The sequence below is a fragment of the Tripterygium wilfordii genome, chromosome 6 (assembly GCF_013401445.1).
Source record: "Tripterygium wilfordii isolate XIE 37 chromosome 6, ASM1340144v1, whole genome shotgun sequence".
Lineage (NCBI taxonomy): Eukaryota > Viridiplantae > Streptophyta > Magnoliopsida > Celastrales > Celastraceae > Tripterygium > Tripterygium wilfordii.
Window position 1 is genome coordinate 9,837,863 of NC_052237.1, and position 25,801 is coordinate 9,863,663.

Below are 25,801 nucleotides of genomic sequence, written 5' to 3' on the forward strand. Positions count from 1 at the left end.
GGTTGCTGAAATACTTGTGCCTTCTCTGCTTTTCTTTTGTTTCTTTGATGGTGCTTTTCTTTTCTTTCTTTGATGGTTCCTTGCACTAACCAAGAAGGTAGACCTAATATGTAATGGACTTGGACTATGTAACTGTCTTTAAGAGTAGTCATATCAGGAGGGCTTAATCAGGTGTGGGATCCTACATTTTATTTAAAGTGCGGAATCCATCTAAACTCTTACCATTCATTGAGAATCTAACCAACTCTTTGGTGTTGTATCGATTGGGATGGGGACCTGTAGTGGTACTTTGAAAGTGAATCAAGTTTTAAGGTGCAAGTGAACAACTGAACAAGTTTGAAGGGCCCAGCATGTATCATGTGCCCACTTGTCACTTTGAACATTACTTTACACTAATATATATGGGTATTGAAAGAAAATATATACATGATCACTCTTTATCATATGATCACGACCTAGCTCGATGTTTGTGACGTATCAGATGGTCGAACTGATGTGAAAGAGTGTCTCCTCAGATCTGCTAAGATGACATGCATAGGAGAAAACATAAATTAAGCGGTACCCTAAGTTTGTTCTCGGGGTGATCTATCCAACACTTAAATCAGTTTAGGATGCTATTAGTTAGAGAGTGCTCAAAACACACTCTCTCTCCCCCCATGTAACAACTAAGAGTGTAGGATTTGGAATTGTTTACCACTTTACCTAGAGCTAGAGGTCCCCTTTTATATGAATTGGAGAGTTTTAATTTCGGTCTCCTTCAAGATGCTCGCAGTGGCGTACCTGAGTTTATGGGGACCCTGGGCAAACTCTAAAAAACGGGTCCCTTAATTTTTTTTCCCGTTATTATCATACAGTTCTTAAAAGTTTGACAATATTCTATATACAATCCAAACATTTGAAAAATCACCATCCATTGTTTGCAAATGATTTAGTATTTCAATAGGCTTTTTTATTTCTTTAGGTAAAATGTTACACAAAACTTTGAATTCTAAAGCTAAATCTCTTCCATCAATATCATAAAAATTAAAAAATGTCACACTTCAAAAAGTCTTTTGATTTTTGAAGAGTCTTTTGATTTTTTTTCTTAATTTCTTTATGGATTGGTCTAACTTCTAAAGTCTAAAACCTAAAGTGATCTTTCTTACTTTCTAATTGGGTTGAGCCCCTACTTTTATTAGTTTGTTTTAATTCTCAATTCCTTTTGGGCTTTATAAGTAATATTTATGGGCTTTGAAATAGGCTGGGATTGGTTTTAAAATAAACTATCCTATAAAGCTATAACTAAAAATTTCAAAATTTGGGGCCCTAAAAAATTGGGGGCCCTGGGCGAGGGCCCAGCTCGCCCAGGCCCAGGGCCGCCCCTGGATGCTCGATTCCCCTGAGCTAAGGGTGGTCCCGAGTTTGTTCTCGAGGGACCTCTCTAATGCTCAAGTCAATTTGCGATGCTATCAGTGGGAGAATGCTTGGTGCTTGGAACTCTCTCTCCCAAGTAACAACCAAGAGTGCAGGGTTTGAAATCGTTTACCTAGAGGTGGAGGTCCCCTTTTATATGAGTTGGAGAGTTCCAAATCCTACCATATATCATACCACCCTCCACCTCACTCCTTTCATAGTCGTAGATTTAAAGACCGGTCAATGTGGTGTTAAAGATTTCCATTCCATCTTTTTGGGGTGGGATTTGAAAAATTCCCCCAATATATAAAATTATTCAAAAAGAATACGAGGGTGGGGGGGTATAGTACAAAGAATCCCTTCCATCACCATCCAAAACTGACCATTAAGATTTAAGAGATTGATTGTTCTAACTTTTATGTATAGATTCCCGTAACTTTTAACTTGCACATCAAGATTTTAAAAAGAACACAATATAATAACCCCATAAGACAGCTTTTCTCTCACTTTTTTGTGACCTTAAAAGTGCACAAAAATTGTCATCTTATAGAGAATTGTACATTAAAATCGAGAATTGTTTGGTTTGGATCAGTCCATATTGTCCTGCACAGTTTTGTCTACTTAGACTTAGCACCAACACATTACTTTGCTCAAAGTCAGAAGTTTCATGTAACGAGAAAATTGGTTAGATGGATTCCTCCGGAGGATGGTTGGATTAAGGTCATTATTGATGGTGCTGTTTGGACTACGCTGAACCAAGCTACAGGTGGGGGTATAGGGCGAGATAGTCTTGGGAATTGGACCCCGCCCACTCATAATACAAGCTTTGAAAAATAAAAAGAACAAGCCCTCTACAGTCTGTCTTGACTGTCATATGTCTCAACGGGTTAAATCTAACTCTATAATGTGCTGTCCATCACAAACCCATGAACTCATGTGACCTTGCTATGGACCTGAACCTCAACACGTCATCTCCATTCTCCACTGCATTGACAAAATTCAATGGTTTAAACTAAACAACCCAAAACAATCCACCATTATATCAAAAGGGATTGCTAGGTATAAGTGTATTAAGAGTATCAACTACAAGGGCAACAAAAAACTAAAATACCGCTTTTCTATTTCTCACCACAGAAAAGAAGGGGCGTATACCAGAAACTTGTCAGCTACTCATGATCACCCGAAGAAAGTATTGCACCCTCATAACAGAAGACTCTTCTGGATGGTATTTTCCAATATGAGCAAGAAATACAAAAGGCTTATGTTAAAAAAAAAAAATTGAATGATCTACATCAATTTTGTAATGTGTCCTTTTCAATGTCTGTCCTCTCTTAGACTCTCTCTCTCTGTCTCTCTAACCACCAACAGGCAACAACCTCTCATGAAAGGGCCTCTTAATCAGACTTTATCATCTAACTTTTCATTATTTACAAGGGGAAGTAACTCCACCCGATTCCTAGGCGTCCGTGGTGTTCGAGGAGTTCCTGGTGGCTGTTGGGAGAGCAGGTGCCTCACATATCCATAGAATGTACATCCTATAAGTGTAATAGCACATCCAACAGCATTCATACCCGAAATCGGGTTGCGGAATATCAGCCACGAAACCAAAACAGCAACTGCAACCTGTACAAAGTCAAATTCACAACATCAATCAAAGTGGTCGAGCATGGGTGTTTGGGAATAATGAGATTACTTTTGATTATATGTATCCAATGGAATGTCATCCATTCCATGAGATGATAAGGAGGTAAAAGGAAGGGGGAAAAAAATAGTTGCTAAGAAACATTTGGAGTACGGGCAACCTGGGTAAGTTTCAGTTTTATGTCATCATACAACAGTCAGAAGCCAGTATAAAGGACTGCCAGTTTGAAGGCAAATGTGATATGCCCATTTTATGAAAATAAACCCAGTAGAGAAAACCAATTACAAGTACTGAAACTCGTAACTAGTTTTGTGAATGCATCAGTAAACGAGTACTGAAATTCATAACGTTTAAGCAATTAATTAAAACCAATTACAAGAGTAGCGATGTGAGAAATTATAATAAAGTACAAACAGAACAGAAGTGCAAAAAGTCAAAATTCACTTATAAGTCTCACCTTGAGGTTCCCAGCAACATTAAAAGTGACGGCTGTTGTGGAGTGAATCACGTAAAAGATGGAGAAGTTGAGACAGAAGGCCAGTACGCCAGAGGCAAAAATAATGAAGAGGGAGGAGCCGACAGACTGGTGGGTGTTAAGCCACTCTATAATCCCGTTGCCTTCAAGCAGCATAGCAGGTATTCCCAAAATCAAGGTGGCGAAAGGTGCCATGTAGTACACCGTATTTATGCTAAAGAGAGAACCAAATTGAATATAATGTCAGATCGAGTCATGCAGCAAAAGTTGCACAAAAAAATTTCACATGCATGTCAAAAGACTCAAAACAGGATGTACAATTAGTGGTTTACCATTTTAAATCCAATCAAATATAAACTAGGTAACCATGTTCAATTGCATCAAACACCAAAAGTGAACTGCCGACTTGTCATCTTCCTATACCCACTTATCTTTCAAGTTTAAACTGCTAAACGTATATAAAATCAAACCCTAGACACTTTATGCATTTACCTACCGTGCCTAAGGTAGGGATATGTGTTGAGATAGCTAAAAAAAGTATGCGTACTTGCAATGGTAGCCCATGTCATGTTTAAAGACAAATAACCTATTATGAAATTGCTACAAATATCAATATAAGAAAGTAATATATGATATTATGATGCAATAGAATATTGCATAAAGGGATGAAGAAGAGAGGAAGGGTGCGGAAGAGCGCCCATGGATCATGTCAAAAGAAGTTGTGCTAACGAACTACCATGCGGTGGGCCTGTGGCTACTAGAGCAATATGACATTGAATGAAGATTCAAGACACAAGAGGTACTCGGGGGCATGAAAATTCACACACTAATCAGCCACAAATAGTGTAATGATAATAAGCAGCAGAATTTGGCACTTTTTGGACGGCCTTTTTCAAACAAAACACATGTTGCATTTACTATCAGGACAAAACAGTTTCATTGTTAATGCCAGACCAGGCATGGTACTGAATACAACTCAGAGCACGTCAAGAAGAGTTCCTCCTTATATGGACAAAGGAACTAAATATTTAGGTTCTGTATGCAGGGCTTTCAATCATGCCTAGGTGGGTAGCCTTCAACTCCTAAAATTGAGAATAACTATTTTTAATAGAAAAATTAGACAAATCAAACAAAGGTTTTTTTTTTCTTGAGCAACATTCTTAAACAAGCAAAAACTAACCACACAAAAGAGCTTCATGCAGAGGGTTTTTCGTAGAAACTTAAGAGATCATAGAATGGAAAGAAAGGAAGAAATATTAGCTGAAGAGGAAAGTGAGCAAAAGTGAAGAGAATACCTGTCAAATTTATATCCATGCAACAGAGATTCTGCCAGGATAGTCTTTGTTGAAGTGGCCAAACAACCAAACAAGGCTGCACAAAATCCAAAAATATTAAAGCTAAGCTCCGTCATAGATGTGAACAGTATCCCTCCAACAATAGGCACTAAAGAAGCCCAAATTCGCCAGTCAAAGTATTTTCTCCATACCAGCCACTGCAGAAACACTGTCCAAATTTGTTGAGACAATACGCAATTAGGACATAATCTTACAAATAAAATGAGTGGAAGGCATAGACGGAATAACAAAATGTTAGTGAATTTTGAGTCAAACCTGTAGTTGCGGGAGTGAATGACTTTATTGTTTGCATAAAGGAAACAGGAATGTAACGTAAGCTCACATTCCCCAACACTATGTTGATACAAAATACAAACGACATGGGAAAAATCCTTCGCCATCGATCTTCAGGATCAACTGATATCAGCGGTTTGAGCTTCAGAACCTTGATTACCAAATATGCTCCAATCGACGAACATATGAAGTGAACACATGATACTGATAGAGGAAATTTGAAATCCAATTTCTGTGAAAAAAATAGGAGAATTAACTGTTTTAATCCCAACTCAGATATGACCCATAGATACTAGGAAATCCCTCACCTACTAAATGTTGGGACTTCAAAATGGATGAAACTGAACATATTAATCAATAACTAGTTTTTGGGAATGCTCGACAGGTAATAAGTTGGCTTGAAAACAAAATAAAACCGAAGTGAAAAGCAGCAGCTTGGAATATTAGGAAACTAACGTTTCCCATATTCCTACTACAAAATATGAGCTATACTATCTGATATCGAGACCCATAAAATTTTTGGTCAAAAGGAGTATATATACCTACCCACTGATAATGTATATACACACAAAGTTTACATGGAGAGTAGACCCATGGAGAAGCACAAAAGAGTGGAGAAATGCCAACTTAAGGCAGCATAGCAATTGGCAATTCATGGTCATATAAAAACTGTTTGTACATACTACAGACTTGAAAAAACAGAGGAAAGTTAGGAACAGCACAATATTATCAGGAAATTTTAACATCTTAAATTTGTAATCCTATTTACCATTGGCCTTTTTAGTTTCCTTTTGGGAAAACTGATCTATCACATTGATCTTATTTAATGAGTAGAAGTATGATGAAAGGATAAAACCTCATTACAAAATATCAGACATCATATCATCAAGCTTATCCAAAAGATCCCTACTGTAAATTAAATCTACTTGTCACACAAGCAGAACAAAATTGACAGATAATCGGCCAAAATAAGATTGCAAGATTTCCCAACTTGTCCAAAAAAAACCTGGTTCACTTGCATGCACGGCAACAACTCAAACAAAAGAAGCAAAATAGCCAACAGTTCACGAGCGAAAATAGCAAAATTAAAGTACCCCATTGAATAAAATCAGCAGAAAATTCAGATTCATAGCAAAACCAAACAGACCCATCGAACAATATCAACAAAGAAGGAAAAGTACATCAAAATTAAGCAACGCCATCAACCAAGACCAACGGAAAAGACAGATTAGAACAAACAAGAAAGAGCAGCGACGCAAATTACAGACCTGAAAGATCCATTTGTTCATGACAATCACAGTAACATTGAAAGCCCACCATTGGAGAATCGCGAGTAGGGATCTGAACACGGTCCACTGACACAATACACTCTCCTCCATCTCTCTTTCCCCCGCAAGAATCCAAATCACCAAAGACCCAGATCAGACAGACCTCCAACTCACCTCAATTTCACAACTTCCACACTTTTTCTTCTTTCCCTTTCTGTTAAAACTCCGAAAAGGAAACAAAACAAAGAAAGAGAGAGAGTTGAAGGAAAGCTGGGCCACCGAACAGAATTGAAGACACAAAAACGTCCTAATTTGAAGGAGAGCACAGACGTGAGGGAGGGTGTAACGGTGGAGGCAACTCTTCTTACATGTGATGGTCTTGGTAATCCTAAACGTCTCTCTCTCTCTCTCTCTCTCTCTCTCTCTCTATGATGCCATGAAAATTTTATGTTCGCTTTTTGTAGGCAAAGAAAGTCCCTGGCATTGACCCTTCTCTCTGTTATATTCTCACAAAAAATAACTTCAATTAAATTAAATTATATTTTCTCTTAAAATTAATAGTTAATGATTCATCACAAATGAACACTATCCTACTTAATTTTTAAAATTAAAAATATAAATTCGGATATAATTTTTTTATACTCTAAAATACTTTTGCGTCATTTATTTAATATCATAACGTTTCTCACTTAATAAATATAAAATATTTAGTTTTAGTGATTTTTTATGTAACCAAGAACGATAACATACAAGTTTATTATTTAACATATGATATATAGGTCTAAATTCGGACCCTCACTCTCATGCACAAAGAAATTTTCTACTTCCCACTTAACAACAGAATAAATTAAACCAAAACCGTGCGAGTTACAGTAGGACTTTTTAGACTTTACAAGAGGGGTGGTTTTTATAAATTAGTATTTATTACGGACCATTATTAGGATGTTTAATGTGTATTTATAGTGGTAAGATTAAGATATAACTCTTCAAAAGTCTCAATTAAGTAATTAATTACGATGATTTCTCAACTGTTTAGAATTTATATCATGTACGTATAATAATAGTTTTAATATGTATGTTTATAATAATGATTATTTCATATGTCAAATATATTTTAGGGTAAAATATGAGTGTGTGTATCATTACTCTAAAATAAATATATGTTTTGTTTTTTAGAGTTTGAACATTTTTATTTTCTTTGTTTTCCCTTCTCTATGAAAAGTAAATATTACAAAATTCACTCCCTTGCGCGCACACACACATAACTCGTATATGTAAGGGCCATGCAATTTTTACCACTGAAATAGTTAACCAGGTATAACTCAATCACTGAATTTTCAAACATTCCAATTTGGTAATCAAAAGTTGAAAATTGTTTCAATTTACACACATGGGCAGATTTCTCATTATTCGGATAGTAAACTTGCATAAAAATCAATGTAAAAAATCTACCTGAACAGTGAAAAATATGTTCGTGTGTGCATATTAAAACATTTTTTAACTTTAGACTCTCAAATTAGAATGTTTGAACATTCGGTGACTAAGTTGAAAATTGACAAATCTTTTGTGATATATATATATATATATATATATGCCCATAAAATTAATCTATATCATATTTTATGAGTCAACGATAAAAATATATTATTAACAAAAAAAGAGAATTATTATTAATGTATTATAGGTTGGAGGTACCTAATTTTATTTATATTGTGAGAGTGACCATTAATTAAGACAATTGGTTTTGAGTTTCCCTATATTAAGGGGAAAAAAATCCGCATATACTATTTAGTGGTAATGATATGCCAAAATGCTTTAAAAAAACCCATTTCATATATATGTTTTTTTTTAAAAAAAAATTTACACAAATTTATGTTTATTTTTTGAAGATGCGATGTAGAAAACAGTCATTTAAAAATTGAAAAAAAAAATGTAGATTATTGCGAATCAATTACGGTAGTCTTCCTGAAACAATTAAACAAAGCATCATAAAACTTCCAAAAAATAAAGTCACATATGGAGGTGTATAAAACAAGATATATATATATATATAGCATTGGAATTTGCAAACGTTTGATTGAAGCAATTGAAAGTAAAAATGTGTGTATTGAAGTTATTATCCAATAATGTCACCTATATTGGGGGAAATTTAATGTGGCATCTCACATGGGGTTAGGGTTAGCTATTGATCAATTGGACCATTATTGTAAAAATAGGCCAACTACATTTTCTTGTATGAAATTCTAAGTTTATGGAGATTGTTAAAGTTGGTTTGTGTAAAATTATAAAAAAAAAGTCCACTAAAAATCTCACCCCGATCATATTTCGTTTGAGATGAAGTGGTTTATAAGATGGAATCCAATCTCAAACATTCGAGAACCCCTTTAAATGATAAAATCGTGTGGATCTTGGATCTAGAGTTGACAATATCTCAAGCGGAATGGATTATGTTAAAAAATTCTCATCTTCTTCTTAAATTCCGAACCTTCTTCTTCTCATCACTCTGAATTTTTTTTAAAATTATAACATCCTAAATGACAATCAATTGAGATTAATCAATATTTATTTCTATAGATTTTGTATTTTATTAAAGTTAATATGTGGAAACAAATGGACAAAGCATATCACAATCAATGGGGTTTAAGAATATAGGCTTGAAAGGCTCAAAACTGTGGTAAAGTTTGGCAACAATTGATTGTTTGCCGTCTCACTTTGTCTTACTTCATAGCTCCTCATCATTAGTGTTGTGAAGATTCCATTGCAGGCACTCAAGTTGACAATGAAAACTGAAAGAATCAGTAAAAGTTGGGCTATGTTGCAATCAAATTATTGTTGAGGAAAATGACCAAAGAAGAAAAACGAATTGAGTTTTGGGTGGGGGGGGGGGATAAATTCATACTTTTGAGTTCTAGTTCTCCCAACGGATAGTATTCAATCTCAGCCAACCAGGTCACGCCTTTTTCTTTAATAGTTAGCGTTTTGAACATTCGATGTAAAACTAAACAAGGCCCTTAGATCTACGCGTACAGAAGTTTTCCAACTGACGACATGATAAGTTTGAGTTAAAGCCTAACGCGTGGCCATGAAAGTATTGCTCTGAGTGGGTATCAAACTCAAGATCTTCCGAGTCCATACAGTTTTGGCCCAGAGAGATTCATCACTAACTCTTAACCTGTTTACTCATGCTGTGGCTGTTGTACGAGTCGGATGAGTTTATCTAATACATAAAACCTTATCTATTAGAATTTCCAGCTCAATATACATTAACAATATTGTCCGCTTTTGATTATTCGATTCCCATGCATATATCGAGCTTGCACGGTTTTGCCTTTCCAGGAGGTCACCCCATCCCAATAGTGTTCTAGAGAAACACGATTAATTGTATAGTTATTACGAGATGTTTTTCTCCAAAAAACGCGTTGTTAACGCATTGCTGATGGTTATGAACTGAAGTTATATATATGTTAACATAATCTATCATAGATATAATGCAGCAATTGATTGAAAATTTCCCCCGAATAATAAGGAGTCTGTTGATTTGCAAATTGCAAGCCGAAAATGACGGTACACCAGAGTCCCAGGATTACAGTATTGAATCCAATTCTTTGAAAACTCGTTTGTCCAACCCATCAGATTTCTCACAATAATTACTCTGTCTCTCTAACACCCAAGGCTACAAGGATCATGGCGTTGATTACTCCCAAGTTATATAGATCAGCAAATGACTTCAAATTACTTTTCTAAAGTATTATTGCAATGTCCAGCCCCAAGAGTAGAAAGAATCAATCCAGAGTGCAATAGTCGTCCCATATGTGGGAAAGCCCAATTTTGTATCAGAACTTTTTTTTTTGAGATACAACTAAAGTAGATATAATGCTATACTACAACACACTACCCAGAGTATTACATCCAGGCAAAAAAGTGTGTTGTAGTGGAAACGTATATACTACTCCAGAGGAACTAATCTAACCGATGTGGGAGTACACAGGAGGTAGACAACAGTACTTCAACCACTATCGAACCAACACACACACTCCACTCACATTCTCACGTGAGCTACATTTGTTTTTTGAGATACAACTAAAGTAGATATAATGCTATACTACAACACACTACCCAGAGTATTACATCCAGGCAAAAAAGTGTGTTGTAGTGGAAACGTATATACTACTCCAGAGGAACTAATCTAACCGATGTGGGAGTACACAGGAGGTAGACAACAGTACTTCAACCACTATCGAACCAACACACACACTCCACTCACATTCTCACGTGAGCTACATTTGTTTTTTTGAGATACAACTAAAGTAGATATAATGCTATACTACAACACACTACCCAGAGTATTACATCCAGGCAAAAAAGTGTGTTGTAGTGGAAACGTATATACTACTCCAGAGGAACTAATCTAACCGATGTATCAGAACTTTAACTCTTGAAGTATAAGTCAGCTGCAACTTTTAAGTCCGTTTGAGAGAGTGTGTTTTTGACATTTGCGATGAGATGAGGCGAAATCCGAAACCGTGGTGTGGTGAGATAAATTGCGATAACAAAAGGTATTTGTCACAACACTAAAAACACATGCTCTGGTGAGATAGGGTAAAATTGAATATTTTCTATTGATATCAATTAATATTTGATGAATTTATTTTTTAAAAATATAAATGAAATAATAAAATTAATAGAGGAAACAAATCTTTTGTTTTCAAGCAAAAAATACGATCAACCGCATTGCATAGGATGTGAAAGCAACTTCAACTTTGAATTCACTGCGGTGCAGTGACACTGTAATGCACTGCTAGGCCAAATGAACACGATGCGTTCAAGCCAAAACAGTACATTTGGCACGTGCACAAACTGCCAAACGCACCCAAAATGGGCGAAGAGAGACCTGTGTAAGGCCTTACATAATTTCTTAGTTAAGTGAACCAGGGACGAGCTCATAATCTAATACATGAACAATGTTCAAAGTATTTTACTAAACAAAGCTTCTGCTCATTTTCTTTCCCATACAATGACAGTTTAACAGAATTCCTAATCAAATCACAGGGTTCGAGTTCCCTCAAACAAAACCCAAAAGGCTAATGGTTTTTTCTTCTTCCCAATAGATGGATCGAGATGAATGACTCTACCCCTTGTCTGAATTCTGATTTACATGCTGATAAAAAGTGATGCAGTGACATACTTTACGTCTCAAATGGAATCTCACCCAAACTTGCAGAATACTTGCCCCTTCAATCACTGGGAAAAAAAATTCAGATTACCAACTTGGAGGCTGGTGATTTCGCATTTTCATCAGCAGCATCTACTGAAAAACCGACAGGGTACAGGAAATTAGAGATCAGATGATCCACAAAAATGGAACAACATACACAAACATGCACATAAATTCTTTCCCACAGCCAACTGGATAGAATTAGTTAGCAGAATATGTTTTCTAATGGTAACACATTCCCTTCAAACATATACAACATTAGTTACAGTGGAAAAGTGGAGACATGTGTATGTTGATGTCATTGTAAATATTATGTCTATGAGTCTACATAAAAGAGTTTAGAACACAAATTAAGATTGAAAAATATTAACAACCTCAACTTAAAAGGATAATTTAAGAACAAGATAAAATCCCAGGCCCTAACCCTTCCCAGACCCTGCCACTCTTACAGGGCCGTATCCACTGTTTTCCCTTTTCTTTTTCCTCTTAAGTAATTTCCCATTTCCTGCATTAATGCTATGTAATTTTGAAAGTCATTAATTTTTCGTCTATGACCACCTTCATGTGAACAAAAACTACATTTTTTCTTTGACTACACGTTTGTCATCTCAAACCAACACTCCAAAGGCTGATTATACTTCATGATTGTGTATTGCATATTTGTATGCTACCTTAAAACTTTTTCCTTCATCAGTTCTTGTACGTACTTTTCTATATCAGCATTGGAAAGGTATTATCTCAGAAAATCTTCCATGGAAAGGTGGTACAACCACAAACTAAAATAAAGCATCTTTTGGGTTCTTTTCCAAGAAAGCAAAATAAAAAATTTGGTAACTAAGTACAAAGGTAAAAGGTTCACTACTTGCCCATTGCCACACATCTCAAAGTGATTGATAATGGCTCTAGTTATACGGTAGGTATTCTTTTTCTTCATCTCTCACCATTCTTCTCATCCACACACATCATCTCACTTGTCCAAATGAGATTCATGTCAAAACCTAAAATTCACCCCTGTAGAGTGTAGAAGCTAATGCAATTGTACAGCATAAGCAAATGAAGCTACATATTCTCCCATACACAGAGAAACAAAATCAGTAAGCATCTTGTCTGGTAGACCAATGAAGCTAGATTCTAAAAATCTATTGTTTTCAAACATATGGACAAACAACTTATTGTTGAATAACAACCTTTCTTCATTCATGTCCTAAGACATAAAGATACCAGACCGGTAAAACTGTCTTTCATCTAGGCTTGCAAATCTGGATTGCTTGTGAATGTTCCTTTTACAAAAAGGAGCAAGTTTCCAAAATGCCACCAAATACCCCAACACTTCCAATGAATTATAACCAAAAGATAACCACCTAAACTATAATTTCTGTCTTCTCTTACCTTTTCTTTTATTTTTGAATTTAGAAAGAACAGCAGCAAGGCCTAGTTATCAAATTCTACCAATCAATAATCATTTCACAAGCATATACACCTTGCAAGCAATACATACAAATTTCTTTCTCCAGAATACTAATCATTTAAGCTATTAACCGGTAGCTGATACTCTAAATTCATATCAATTTATTTTTCAAAAGCCAAGAACGACTAACTTCCAAACAGCAGAGGGAAAACCGCAAAACCCCAATCGCATATATAGAGATGGAGGAGAGAGTAGAGTACCAATTTGTGGAGCAGCTGGGACTTCACCATAGATGGCCCTGAGTCTGGCGAGAGGGACCAAGGCGGATTCCGCGGTGGCTTCAGCGAAGAGCTGCTGCTTCCAGTCCCACATGGTCTTCTTCATGGCCTTGATGGATTTGACCAGAGAGTCCTTCTCGGCCTCGAGAGCTTCGACTTTCTTTTGCTGGTTCGCCGATCTAACCATTAGTCCAGCAAAGGAGCCTACCAGGAACACGTCGATCACTGTATTGTTGTTGGCCGCCCTCCCTGCAAGGTTTACCACTCTGCTGGCGAACTCCATTTCTTCGCCCGCCGGACTGAACTCGAGGTTTTGGCTTCTTGCAGTGGGGGGTGTCTTTAGGTGAAAGCTCTTCCAGATTGTAGCGGGCTTCGGCCCATAATAAATAAAGCCCAAATGTTCTGAAACCCCTTTCGGCATTTGGGCTAAAAATTACGGGCTCCACGTGTATGGTTCTAGTTCTAGGGGTGGTAAAAATTTGATTCCATATCGGTTCGAGGTCGGACAATAACACATGTTTATGAAATATTTACATGTCCGAATCTTAATTCGAATTGGATTTCGAACGTAGTTAATCGACCTAACCCATATTGGTTTAAACTCGGACAACTAAATCAGACAATAACGACAATAACCTAATCCGGATTATGATCCGGACAAATAAATTGGACAAAATTATAGTGTTTAGACCCCAACCTTGTTTTAAACCGGACAAAAATTGGTTTAATTTAAGTCAGACAAATTCGTTCATCCGGACCAACAAAAATTTGTGACGCCTATATGCTTCTAGAATCTCTACGTGTGCGGTTGTAGAAGTAGCATTGACTAGTCCTCTTGGACTTCCACACATTTGGCAACCACAACAAACCCAAACAAAAAAGACAAAAGAAAAAGAAATGAATATTTTGAAAGAAAACAAAAATAACAGCAATACCATTGAGGTACAAGCGGACTACTTCCTGAGACTCCAACTCCTCCCCTCTCGGTTTCTCCGCCGTCGTTTCGTTTCGATCCTACTGTCTCTCTGTATCTAATCCATTTCTTGGTAATTCTGACCATCTGAAATTGTTTCTGTTCTCAGATTACTCTTTTCATACAGGTTTGATTCTCTAAAGCTTATCACTGGATCCTGTAATCGGTTCTCTTGAAATGTGTTTGTGTGCTAGCTACTTGTAATTCGTTTTCACTTTGATTGATTTGACTGTCTGAATGTGTGAAACTCATGTTCAAGAAAACTCACTAGAACTCTAGTTTCTGTTGTTGAAGCTGATGCTAATTCTTAGGTGTATCCGTTCTTATAATGTTGGGAGGATCGATGCTGGATTTTTTTTATCACCTCATTTGTGATTAGAGGACTTGGATTGGATATGTTTGCCTTCTATTTGTCATTGTTATTGTAAGGGAAAGTTCATACTCATCCGCTGAACTTTTTTTTTTCTTTTAATTTTTGTATAATTATGATGAAAAGATACAATGTCCATATTTAAATTTTAACTAAAAAATATAAAAAGAGAGAAACTGAGCTCTTCTGAATGATGGCAGTCGATTCTTCACATTTTCTGAAAGTGGGTAATTGAATTGCTGCAAGTCTATCATGTTGAATGCTATATGGCCTACTTGTAATGGCTAGATTGTTACTGTAGGTCTGTCATTTTTGTTTGTATCACTTCCTCCTTGTAATTGGTGCCAGACGATTGATTTTCATATCCCTCACTTCTTGTCTTGCAGCCAACTGTCTTGAAGGTTTATGGTTTCTTGTAAAGTATGTCTAAATAAGATCAGTTTCTAGGCAAAGAAATTGTACTTGAAAAGTTTTTTTATCGTTGAAAGTACATATGATGTTGTCTGGCAATGGAAGGGGCAGATATGGACTACCCACTTGCCTTAGTTTGAGTTAGTTTCTTGCAACTAGTCATCTTCTTTTAGCAGAAAATTGAAAAGTGAAGCAATTGTTTCTCTTGCAACTTATGTCCTATTACTTTATTAGTGATGAACAAGTGACGTTTTCTTCCCAAAAATCAGCTTGACTGTTTAGGGACTTTGCAGATGATAGAAAAATAGAGAGTGAAAGTATTGATGATGTCCATCTTGTTGTTACATGGTACTTCTCTGTAGTTTATTCACGAATAGCTCGAAAAATGACAATGTCATTTGTGAATGATTTTGATTTTATACTCTGGATGCCAACATCAATGTCTTATGTACTTGCTATTTGAACCAAGTTTTCACAATTGCAATTGTGTTAAGGTATTACCTGTTTGTAGGGTCTGTAAGCCATGACATTTATGTGTACTCCTCATTCTATCTGATTATATATTTGTGAATCCTTTTATACTTAATTCTGTTACATTCTGTGATACAGGAAAGAAAGAAAAGTACTAATTTACAGCTGGGCTTCCTGTAGATTGTTGTAAAAGGCTTGACTCTCTTTTGTTTTCAGGATTGTATTTGTGGTTTTATTTTGTCTGGAGATGAGTGCCTACATTGTGGGTGTTCTTGTACCTCTTGTAATTACTCTTCTTTTTCGGAATTCTAAGAATGAAAAGAAACGGGGAGTACCGGCTGATGTAGCTGATGTTGGTGGGGAACCTGGGTATGCAATTCGAAACTCTCGATTCACGTCCCCTGTGGCAACAGCATGGGAAGGTATCTCTACTCTTGCTGAACTGTTTGAGCAGTCATGCAAGCAGCATGGAAATAAATACTTGCTTGGAACTCGGAAGTTGATTACAAGGGAGCTTGAAGTGAGTGCGGATGGAAGGTCCTTCGAGAAGCTTCATTTGGGAGACTATGAGTGGCTAACCTATGGGGAAGCGTTTGTATCAGTGTGCAATTTTTCTTCTGGATTAGCTCAACTTGGTCATAAAAGGGAAGAACGGGCAGCAATTTTTGCTGATACAAGAGAAGAATGGTTCATTGCATTGCAGGTGCCTAAGCATAAAGGATTACATACATTTGTATATCCAATAATTCTTTCTGAAGCACTTTTTGCAGTATATAGAATTGAATCTGAACCTATTGAATTCATTAATGCTGTGGAATTTTATGTTTTTATTTTCTAATTCATCAGCTTTCTAGGAAAAAAATGCAAGGCCAAATAATTCCTATTACTTTTGTAATTGCATAATATAGCTAATGTCTTTCTTATCAGGGTTGCTTTAGGCGCAATATCACCGTGGTTACCATATATGCATCTTTGGGAGAGGAGGCTTTATGTCATTCACTGAATGAGGTTCTCTCTCTCTCTCTCTGTCTCTCTTCTCTCTCATATGCATTATAGTCGTCTTTTTCTGGATGACATCTACTACAAAATGGAAAAAGGTGTTGCAACTCTAGTATGCGGGAGGCATGCAAGAGAAGTACCAAATTACCAATATGGGGTGAAAACATAAATTCAATACGCTCAAAAGCTACTCAAAAGGACTGTAATCTTTGAACTTAGTTGATTTTGATGGTCAAGAAACATATCCCTCCAAATTCTGGACTTCAATCATGTAATAAAGCCTTATTTTTTTCTCCCAGAGCTTCTTAAACAAATGATGGCGACATTTCTTCAACTTTTTTCTACCTTACCCACTTAGCATTGAAGGACTAGAGAAAGAAACGTCTCTTGTTCTTGATAGTCAATTGTTTCTTAATTGGGAAATTCTTATGTGTAGTATTTGCGTATGTTAATGTCCAAATTTATGACCCTGGGTCTATTTTTGATGCTTAGAGACCAGTCCCTTTGCATCATCGTGCAATGTAACACTTAATGACTTTTAGACTTGGACTCATCGAGCAACATATATTTATTGTGAGCAGTCTTTGTGATATACTGGCTACAAGCCTACAAGTGATGCAATAAGTTCTCAATTTTATAATATTTGGTATTGCATTTGCATTATATTTTATTTTCATTAGCCCTCAATATGCAGAAGTATCTTGTTGAACTTATAGGATTATCTCATCATTTCAGAACATAATTAAAATCTCTGGGCTAAAGAAAAACCTCGTTGCAAATTTATTTATGAGAGAACTACTCCATATTGAATGCTTAGATTTTGTATTGTTTCCATTTTTATCTAAAGGCCATCCTTGCTGCCGTACCTCACTAGTTACTTTTTTTTATTACTGATTGCGAGTTAAAATGAGTGTCTGGAGTTGTTTGTTGGTACAAATTGTTTTCTCATTTTCTTTGTTTCTTCTACATTTATTTTAGTTAATTCTCATTTCTCCATGCAGACGGAGGTTACTACTGTGATATGTGGGAACAGTGAACTTAAAAAACTTGAGGGCATAAGGGGGCAGCTTGACACAGTGAAACGTGTGATATGCATGGATGATGATGTCACATCCAATACATCATCGGTAGGAGGAGCTGGAAACTGGATAATCACTTCATTTGCTGACGTAGAGACACTTGGCAGAGAAAGCCCCGTTGATGCTGATTTACCCCTCTCTGCTGATATTGCAGTTATAATGTACACTAGTGGAAGTACCGGTTTGCCGAAGGTTGGAATCCTTTCTTATAAATTTATGTTTCAGCTGCAAGAAGCATTTTTAGGTGGCCATGCAGGCTCAATTGGCCTAGGTTTTGCAACTTAGTTGTCGTGTGTTGCCTACCCATTCCTGAGTGCAAAAATGAACGGTTGGTCATACTTTTATTCTTTTTATTATATCCAGATGTGGGCGGATCTCTTTGAAGGTTGAAGGACTAGTTAAAAATAGTGCTTTCTCATAATCTAAAAACAGTGTACTACGCAGTACATGCGAATATGTGGTCCAGTGGTAGTAGTGGTGCAACCTAGAGGTCACTTGTTCAATTCCTAGAACAGTCTCTCCACATATTATGTGGGGTAACATATGTGTGTCCCCGACCTTGCTCACTGCGAGTGCCTTGTGCACGGGAGTTGTTTATCTTATGGTGTACTACATAGTAGTTTTGCTCAGAATTATCTAATTGACATTTATAGTTTGCTTACTCTATCGTCTTAGATTCTTTATTTCTGGGACTATATTGGTAATCATATTGATGCTCCAAAGTAGATTCTTAAACCAACCACTTCACCTACGACCTTATTTTGTTGAGGGAGGACACTTCCATTTGTACAACACCATTTCAAACTGTAAATCGTTAACTTCTTATAAAATCTACTGGATTGGAATCTGTGTTCTCCTCATCATCAATCTTTAAAACCAAATCCACTGATGTGCTCATCTTGCTTTTTTATTTTTTATAAAATTATGGAAGATGTCAGTTTGATTATCCAATCTTCTGTGCATTTGATTTGGTAATCTAGACATGTTTGCTTATAGGCCGGATGCTATATTGATAACTACTCTGCAGAAACTACAGTGTTAGTGTGTTTACTTTCCATTTATTCCTTGGGAAATGTTGGAGTGTGATGTGAGACATCTATTGGGGCCACAAGGTCAATATTGCCCTAATTTCTCAGCACATCTGCGCAGGAGGTGTAGTATGAGAATTCTTTCATTGGTTCGTTAGAGTTTTTGTGCAAAAGATTGGCCACATGAGGATTGAGTCTCAGTGTTCAGATTTTAGATGTATGGATCTTATGATATCTAGTGTTCTCATATCAAAAGCTAGATGATGCAGGACAGACTTTTAGATTTTCTGTCCTGCCGGTGCTTTCAGTAATCTAAAGTTTGGATATTTGGCATATTAGCATTTAGTTATTGAAGAATGTACTAGTTATGTGATTTTTTATTTATTTAATTTTTTATGATGGAAATTTCGAGCGAGCAAGTAATGCTTGAAGTTCTACTAACTAATCAGGGATCATGATGTCTTTGTGAGCCTAAAAATGTCTGTTTAACTGGGTGTAACAAGTTATTTTGAGACATTGAACTGTAAAGTGTTAGAGAGTACAATTATTTGCATGATGCTTATTTTTTATATTTCAAATCTTCATCTAAATCATATCTGTAACTTCCGTTTTCTCCACTTTGTACAGGGGGTGATGATGACACATGCCAATGTCCTAGCTACAGTTTCTGCTGTCATGACAATTGTTCCTGGCCTTGGAAGCAAGGACATTTACATGGCGTATCTTCCATTGGCTCATATCCTTGAATTAGCTGCAGAGGTAGAGCATTCATTTAGTAGCTGGGTTACAAAACAATTGTCACGTAACTACTACTTGCTCCCATTCATGATTTTATAAATATATGAACTTATATCCACACTTGTCTTTCTTCAGTGTGTTTAATCAGTTCTACTCCTTCTCATTTTAGAGTGTAATGGCAGCAGTTGGATGTGCCATAGGATATGGAACCCCTATGACTCTTACTGATACATCAAACAAGATAAAAAAGGGAACAAAGGGGGATGCCACCGTATTGAGACCAACTGTTATGACTGCAGTCCCTGCTATTCTTGATCGTGTTCGAGATGGTGTCTGTAAGAAGGTTAGTGATTTTTTGCATGCACGCACATGCAATTATGTGAAATTTTCACAAATGAAAACCAAGTTAGATCCATGGATATTGACTACTCCCAATAAACCAGGTAGAAGCAAAGGGTGGATTATCCAAAACATTGTTCTACTTGGCCTATGATCGTAGATTATCTGCTATGAATGGTAGCTGGTTGGGGGCCTGGGGCTTGGAAAAATTTCTGTGGAACTTTCTCGTGTTTAGTAAAGTTCGAGCAGTTTTGGGAGGTCAAATTCGTTTTTTGCTTTCTGGAGGTGCTCCTCTTTCTGGTGACACTCAGAGATTCATCAACATTTGTCTCGGGTTAGTGGCCATCCTTACCAAATTGTAGCCTATCTTTTTATATTCAATTCAATCTATAAACTTGGCACTTTGTCACAATTTTAATTGAAAGAGTATGGAAACTAGGCGTTCTTTTCATTCCAGGAGTCTTTGATTGGTAATTTCCTGATAGCACTTTTTCTGTAAATTTGGTCCATTCATGTTCTCATCTTCAAAGGAATTGATCCTTAAAATGCGTAAGAATCCAAATGGTATATCTGCTTACAGCAGAGGGTTAAGTAAATTAGTCAGATGCAATGGCGGAAAAAAAATACCAATCAAAAAAAAATAAAAAAATAGTACTATATATATGTGTATATATATATATGTTTATATACATACATATATATGTTTATATATACATATATATGTTTATATATAAAGTTTGTATAAATCTTTTTATATGTATATATATTTTGTATGTGTATTTTTTAGCAAGTGTTTGTATATGTTTGTATATTTAGACTATGATATTTGAAAAGTTTCCTTTTACGTATTGCCTAATAATAATGAACAATACATAACAATAGTAACCTTAAAATTATCCATTATATTATTACTAAAATTAAACAACAATACATAACAATATGTAATGCGTTCTAGATATACATCAATATATTATTTCATCTTACATGGTCTCTAATTAATTTTCGTCAATTTTAATATGTATTTATGTTAATCTTTTGGATTACGAGACTAAACATTAAGATGAATGTTCATCGATATATCATGAATAAGTTGCATTGTTGTAAAATAGCCCTAAAAAAAATTTCGGGGGAATCCCTGCTAAATTTTTTCAAACAAATAAAAATGTGGCAGCCCACCCCATCATGACTTCCAGGCTCCGCCCTTGGTCAGATGCACCAAAATGCATCCAAGCTAGAGGTTAGGTTTTTTGATGGTGGAATGAAATAAGCCTAGGACACTCTGATTATTCACATGCACCAAAATTCAAATGATACAAAATGACTCCACACATATAAGGAAAAGATTAGTCATATGTACACAGCCTCAGTATAGATGAATTTCGCCGTCATTGTGAAACTAATTCAGCAAAGACAAAATTGTGCCATCCATGCAAGATTTGTATATTATTTTACCATGGATCTCTATTTTATGTGGCACTATTTCTTTTCAGTTTGCTTTTCTTGCACTCTGTTTGCTTTAACCAGATGGCTTTCTACAGTGCTCCAATAGGTCAAGGGTATGGTCTTACAGAGACGTGTGCTGGTGGGACCTTCTCTGAGTTTGACGATTTATCTGTGGGCCGAGTTGGTGCTCCACTTCCTTGCTCATTTGTCAAGGTAAGAAGTGATTCAATTTCTTCTATGTCTCAGTTTGAATGGAAAATCTCTGGTCTGTTTACGTGATGAATGATTACTTTTCCGGGGAATTGATTTAGTTGTAAACCATTGCTTTTCTGCTGCATGGGTTTGTCTGCTTTTGCCTATGTTTTCAAATTGCATTGCCTGAAAATTTTTGTTGTCGAGGTTCTGAGAATTGACATTGAAGTATCGAGACTTGAATCTGTTCTTCACTACATTACGGGTTGAACTAATATCAATTTCTATCCATCGTAGAGGAGATTCTGCGAAGGGCTTAATATTTGGGGCAAGGAACACTCCATACAAGGGCCTACCTGGTGCCTGATGAGTATCATTGTCCACAGGATGCATTAATGCTATAATGAATAGTGTTGTGCCAATCATGCAACTTAAACCTTTCGTCGTTGACTTTCTTAAATTCTCACGTTGGTTTGCTCTTCACTGTTGATCTTACATGTTCTTTCTCTGTATTTCTGACAACTGTGTTGCTTGGTGGTGGTCATCGTTGGTTCTCATTCTATGATATTTCCTAGCTAAACAATAAGAAAAATTAACTGTAGCTTATTGTAGACATCCTATGAAACATTATTTGTTTCTCCATATTTCCTTTGTGGTTTCCATGTTATGTTTAAGAAACGGCTCATAAAATGCTTTACGTGATGAATGATTACTTTTCCGGGGAATTGATTTAGTTGTAAACCATCGCTTTTCTGCTGCATGGGTTTGTCTGCTTTTGCCTATGTTTTCAAATTGCATTTCCTGAAAATTTTTGTTGTTGAGGTTCTGAGAATTGACATTGAAGTATCGAGACTTGAATCTGTTCTTCACTACATTACGGGTTGAATTAATATCAATTTCTATCCATCGTAGAGGAGATTCTGCGAAGGGCTTAATACTTGGGGCAAGGAACTCTCCATACATGGGCCTACCTGGTGCCTGATGAGTATCATTGTCGACAGGATGCATTAATGCTATAATGAATAGTGTTGTGCCAATCATGCAACTTAAACCTTTTGTCGTTGACTTTCTTAAGTTCTCATGTTGGTTTGCTCTTCACTGTTGATCTTACATGTTCTTTATCTGTATTTCTGACAACTGTGTTGCTTGTTGGTGGTCATTGTTGTTTCTCATTCTATGATATTTCCTAGCTAAACAATAAGAAAAATTAACTGAAGCTTATTGTAGACATCCTATGAAACATTATTTGTTTCTCCGTATTTCCTTTGTGGTTTCCATGTTATGTTTAAGAAACGGCTCATAAAATGCTTTTGTTGATACAGTCATCGTTAAATCTTTCATTAGTCATTCTGATTTCCCATTAATTTTTTGTTGCATTACTCCTTTGCTGATTGGATTAATCTTAGCTCATGGCCAAACGTTATTGCGTCTAATTTTTAAACTTTCTATTAAGACTAAGGTAACTTTCAGACATTAACTTTGACGTCATACTGAATGTGTTCTGTGCAGAATTCAATATTGCACAATGAACATGAAGATAGTGATTGTAGTTCATGTACCAGCACCTAGTGTCATCCTTGCAATGGTGAATGTTCTAGTGTGTTCTTGTTTTGGGCTTTTGGCTGTCAACTCACTTTGACCCTCATCTTACTCGTGTGCTTGTAGTTCTCCTCATTGTAGAACCATTGCTCATAATATGCTTGTGTAGATCAAGCGCCAGTGCATGTGTGCAAATTCTTTTGTACATGTCTGTCTGTCTGTCTGTGATCCTTCCTTCCTCACTAGCCTTGAACTCTCAATTATTAGCTTCATTCGAGTTTTTACAATGCCCTTTTTGTGAGGCTTCCTCAGTATCAGGATTATTTAGAAAAAAATGATGTTCCTCCACAGAAAACAAAAGAAGACTTTGCTTTTAGATAATCTCTTAACAACTTAGTATCTGTTCAATCCCACCATCTCGTAATAGAGGATACCTTATAAATTTGCCCTAATTAACCCATTCTCTTCTGTATTTAGTTAATTGATTGGCCTGAAGGTGGATATTTGACTACTGATAAACCCATGCCTCGTGGAGAAATAGTTATTGGTGGTCCAAATGTTACAGTTGGATATTACAAGAACGAAGAGAAAACAAAGGAAGTATACAAGGTAGAGTTGTAAATTCCTATTCCTTGTCTATTCTGTGTGACTGCCTCCTTAAGGAAAGTGTTCTGAGAGGTGTTAATTCTGCCAACCTTTTGTGGACAGGTTGATGAGAGAGGGATGCGATGGTTCTACACTGGCGACATAGGTCGCTTTCATTCTGATGGTTGCCTTGAGGTAATTGATCGCAAGAAGGACATAGTCAAACTTCAGCATGGAGAATATGTATCCCTAGGAAAGGTAAGAACTTCCGGAGGCAAGATCTTACTTCTCATTGACCTTCCCTCATGGCTCGCTACTGATGTTTCCCCTTCAGGTTGAAGCTGCTCTCAGCGGGAGTCCTTACGTCGACAATATCATGTTGCATGCTGATCCATATAATAGTTATGCTGTCGCCCTTGTGGTGGTTGCACAGCATGCAGTTGAAGATTGGGCCTCAAAGCAAGGTATCGCCTTCAATGATTTTGCAGACTTGTGTGAGACAGAAGAAACGGTTAAGGAGGTGCATGCTTCACTCATCAAGGTATGTCAATTATATTTCTTTAACAGTTTATTGGAAGAATGATATGCTATGCCTGTTCGTGAAATTTTAAAGTATCTCTCGTGGAATTGATCTTTTGGTCAAGACTCGCCAACTTGCGCGGATGCACTGTTTGTTCCCTAAGCCATCTTCAGCCTTTCCCTCTGAAGTCCTACGTTGCCACAAAAGCAATGGGGGAATACATTAGATAAGGAAAAGAAAAGAACAACAGCATAACAAAACTTTGCATGACAGAGTAACTTGTATAATCTGATTCATTTTTTCTTATTATTCTACTTAATCTACAGGAAGCTAAGAAGGCACGCTTGGAGAAGTTTGAGATCCCTGCAAAGGTAAAATTGGTTTCTACCCCGTGGACTCCCGAATCTGGCCTAGTAACTGCGGCTCTCAAGCTTAAGAGAGATGTCATTAGGAAGGCATTTTCTGAAGACCTCTCCAAGTTATATGCATCATAGGCTCATAGCTTTTTGATGAAAGGTTTAGCTACTTGGAGGAATGGAAGTTTTTGTTCTTGTTCTTGTTTTTTTTTGTCTTTTCCTCTATTACTTTTATGTGCGTCCTTTTTTTAAGATTTTACATATTTTTTGTTTAAAATTCACAAATGTTGTTTTTCTTCAATAATATCACGTGTTATATATACATGTATATTACTAGTTTATTAAATTATAACATGATATAACATATGAAAGCATATACATTTAAAGAATCGTACTAATAAAACTTCTAGTTACATTCGTTTCAAAAAAAAAAAAAAAACACTTCTAGTTACATTAATTTGAATTGCTCAAACGATTTAGCGTGAGCTCTACTAAAAGGGGAGTAGAGGCTAGGTTTGAAGCTCCTACGTCCACCTTCTTCTGCAGTTTCTGCAGTTCTTTCCCGTAGTCGGTTGTTGGTCTTTTTCGTATCGAAATGGATCACCCTTTCTTTTAGAGCAAAGTTGCCTCATACACTAATTTGAATTGCTCAAATGCTATAGCATTACAAGATAAATTATACTTAGTATTAGCTAATTAATGCTTTTGTTACTTTATTTTATTTTTAATGCATTATTCGGACTTCGCGTTTGACTTTGGGGTGGATTAGGGTTTGGATTTGCTGATTTAGAAACGATTATCCAACCATTAATGAATTTTTTTTAAAAAAAATTAAAAGTTAAACGATAAACGGGTACTTGATGGTAAATGGTTATGGAACGACTCCGGTTTTGAAAATTTAAATAGTTTTTTAAATGACTTTGGAAAGGTTTTGATATAGAGTACCTTAAATGAAAACGGTTTTCATATTCCATAATTGGAAGGGTACTCGATCCGTTATCATCCCTAAACAGACTGAATCATAAGCAAAAGTCTATCTAAAACGTTGAAGCTTGGATAAGAAGTGAAATCAAAATCATATTTCAATTCCAACATTATTAATTGATAAACTTTCTTTTACACTTTTGGACTAAAAATTCCAAGCTCCAACAGAGGTCAAACTAAACCACATGCTCAATCAATTCGCTCTTTTTCAGGACCACGTGTTCATGACTTCCATCTCTTTTTCAACCCATTGTGTAACTCAACAAGGGCCCAACAATTTATTAGAGGAGAATTTAATTTGTGAGAGGTTTTAATTTTCTTGATGAGAATCTTTCAAAGAGACGGTTCACACTTCTTACATGGTAATTTTTTATTTTTTAAAAAAATTATAAATATGTGTATTTTTTTTGAAACAAATATCAAATTCAATATGAAAAAGACATATCAATTCTTGACTAAAGGGATCTC

At 36.1% G+C, this 25,801-nt stretch overlaps 3 protein-coding genes across 7 annotated transcripts; 1 reads left to right on the forward strand and 2 right to left on the reverse strand.

The window, feature by feature from the left end:
* Positions 1-2,429: 2,429 nt before the first annotated feature.
* LOC119999528 (UDP-galactose transporter 1) lies at positions 2,430-6,857 on the reverse strand. Its single transcript, XM_038847140.1, has 5 exons — positions 6,406-6,857; positions 5,120-5,369; positions 4,805-5,012; positions 3,492-3,723; positions 2,430-3,015 (listed from the first exon to the last, which is right to left on the reverse strand). The coding sequence occupies exons 1-5, from the start codon at positions 6,514-6,516 to the stop codon at positions 2,791-2,793; spliced, it is 1,026 nt and encodes a 341-aa protein (XP_038703068.1). The 5' UTR covers positions 6,517-6,857; the 3' UTR covers positions 2,430-2,790.
* Positions 6,858-11,148: 4,291 nt separating this feature from the next.
* LOC120000327 lies at positions 11,149-13,650 on the reverse strand. Of its 2 annotated transcripts, none has more exons than XM_038848356.1 (2): positions 13,289-13,646; positions 11,149-11,710 (listed from the first exon to the last, which is right to left on the reverse strand). In XM_038848356.1, exons 1-2 carry the CDS (start codon positions 13,587-13,589, stop codon positions 11,661-11,663), a joined length of 351 nt encoding a protein of 116 aa, XP_038704284.1. In that variant the 5' UTR covers positions 13,590-13,646; the 3' UTR covers positions 11,149-11,660. The 2 variants fall into 2 exon arrangements, with proteins under 2 accessions (XP_038704284.1, XP_038704283.1); XM_038848355.1 differs by having other exon boundaries at positions 11,317-11,713; positions 13,289-13,650.
* A 553-nt stretch (positions 13,651-14,203) lies between these two features.
* On the forward strand, positions 14,204-24,665 carry LOC120000326 (long chain acyl-CoA synthetase 9, chloroplastic-like). Of its 4 annotated transcripts, none has more exons than XM_038848352.1 (12): positions 14,204-14,352; positions 15,748-16,234; positions 16,459-16,539; positions 17,532-17,801; positions 19,265-19,396; positions 19,545-19,718; positions 19,819-20,048; positions 21,253-21,370; positions 23,366-23,497; positions 23,597-23,731; positions 23,808-24,014; positions 24,320-24,665. In XM_038848352.1, the coding sequence occupies exons 2-12, from the start codon at positions 15,779-15,781 to the stop codon at positions 24,485-24,487; spliced, it is 2,103 nt and encodes a 700-aa protein (XP_038704280.1). In that variant the 5' UTR covers positions 14,204-14,352; positions 15,748-15,778; the 3' UTR covers positions 24,488-24,665. The 4 variants fall into 4 exon arrangements, with proteins under 4 accessions (XP_038704280.1, XP_038704278.1, XP_038704279.1 ...); XM_038848350.1 differs by having other exon boundaries at positions 14,206-14,352; positions 15,670-16,234; XM_038848351.1 differs by having other exon boundaries at positions 14,237-14,406; positions 15,670-16,234.
* Positions 24,666-25,801: the final 1,136 nt, after the last annotated feature.

Coding starts and splice junctions, on each gene's coding strand:
- LOC119999528 (XM_038847140.1), bottom strand. CDS start 6,516: ATGGAGGAGAGTGTATTGTGTCAGTGGACCGTGTTCAGATCCCTACTC. Junction 5,370..6,405: donor TGAACAAATGGATCTTTCAG/GTCTGTAATTTG, acceptor TTTTTTTCACAG/AAATTGGATTTCAAATTTCC. Junction 5,013..5,119: donor ATTCACTCCCGCAACTACAG/GTTTGACTCAAA, acceptor AAATTTGGACAG/TGTTTCTGCAGTGGCTGGTA.
- LOC120000327 (XM_038848355.1), bottom strand. CDS start 13,589: ATGGAGTTCGCCAGCAGAGTGGTAAACCTTGCAGGGAGGGCGGCCAAC. Junction 11,714..13,288: donor CCCAGCTGCTCCACAAATTG/GTACTCTACTCT, acceptor TCGGTTTTTCAG/TAGATGCTGCTGATGAAAAT.
- LOC120000326 (XM_038848352.1), top strand. CDS start 15,779: ATGAGTGCCTACATTGTGGGTGTTCTTGTACCTCTTGTAATTACTCTT. Junction 16,540..17,531: donor TATGTCATTCACTGAATGAG/GTTCTCTCTCTC, acceptor TTCTCCATGCAG/ACGGAGGTTACTACTGTGAT. Junction 21,371..23,365: donor TTCCTTGCTCATTTGTCAAG/GTAAGAAGTGAT, acceptor TTCTGTATTTAG/TTAATTGATTGGCCTGAAGG.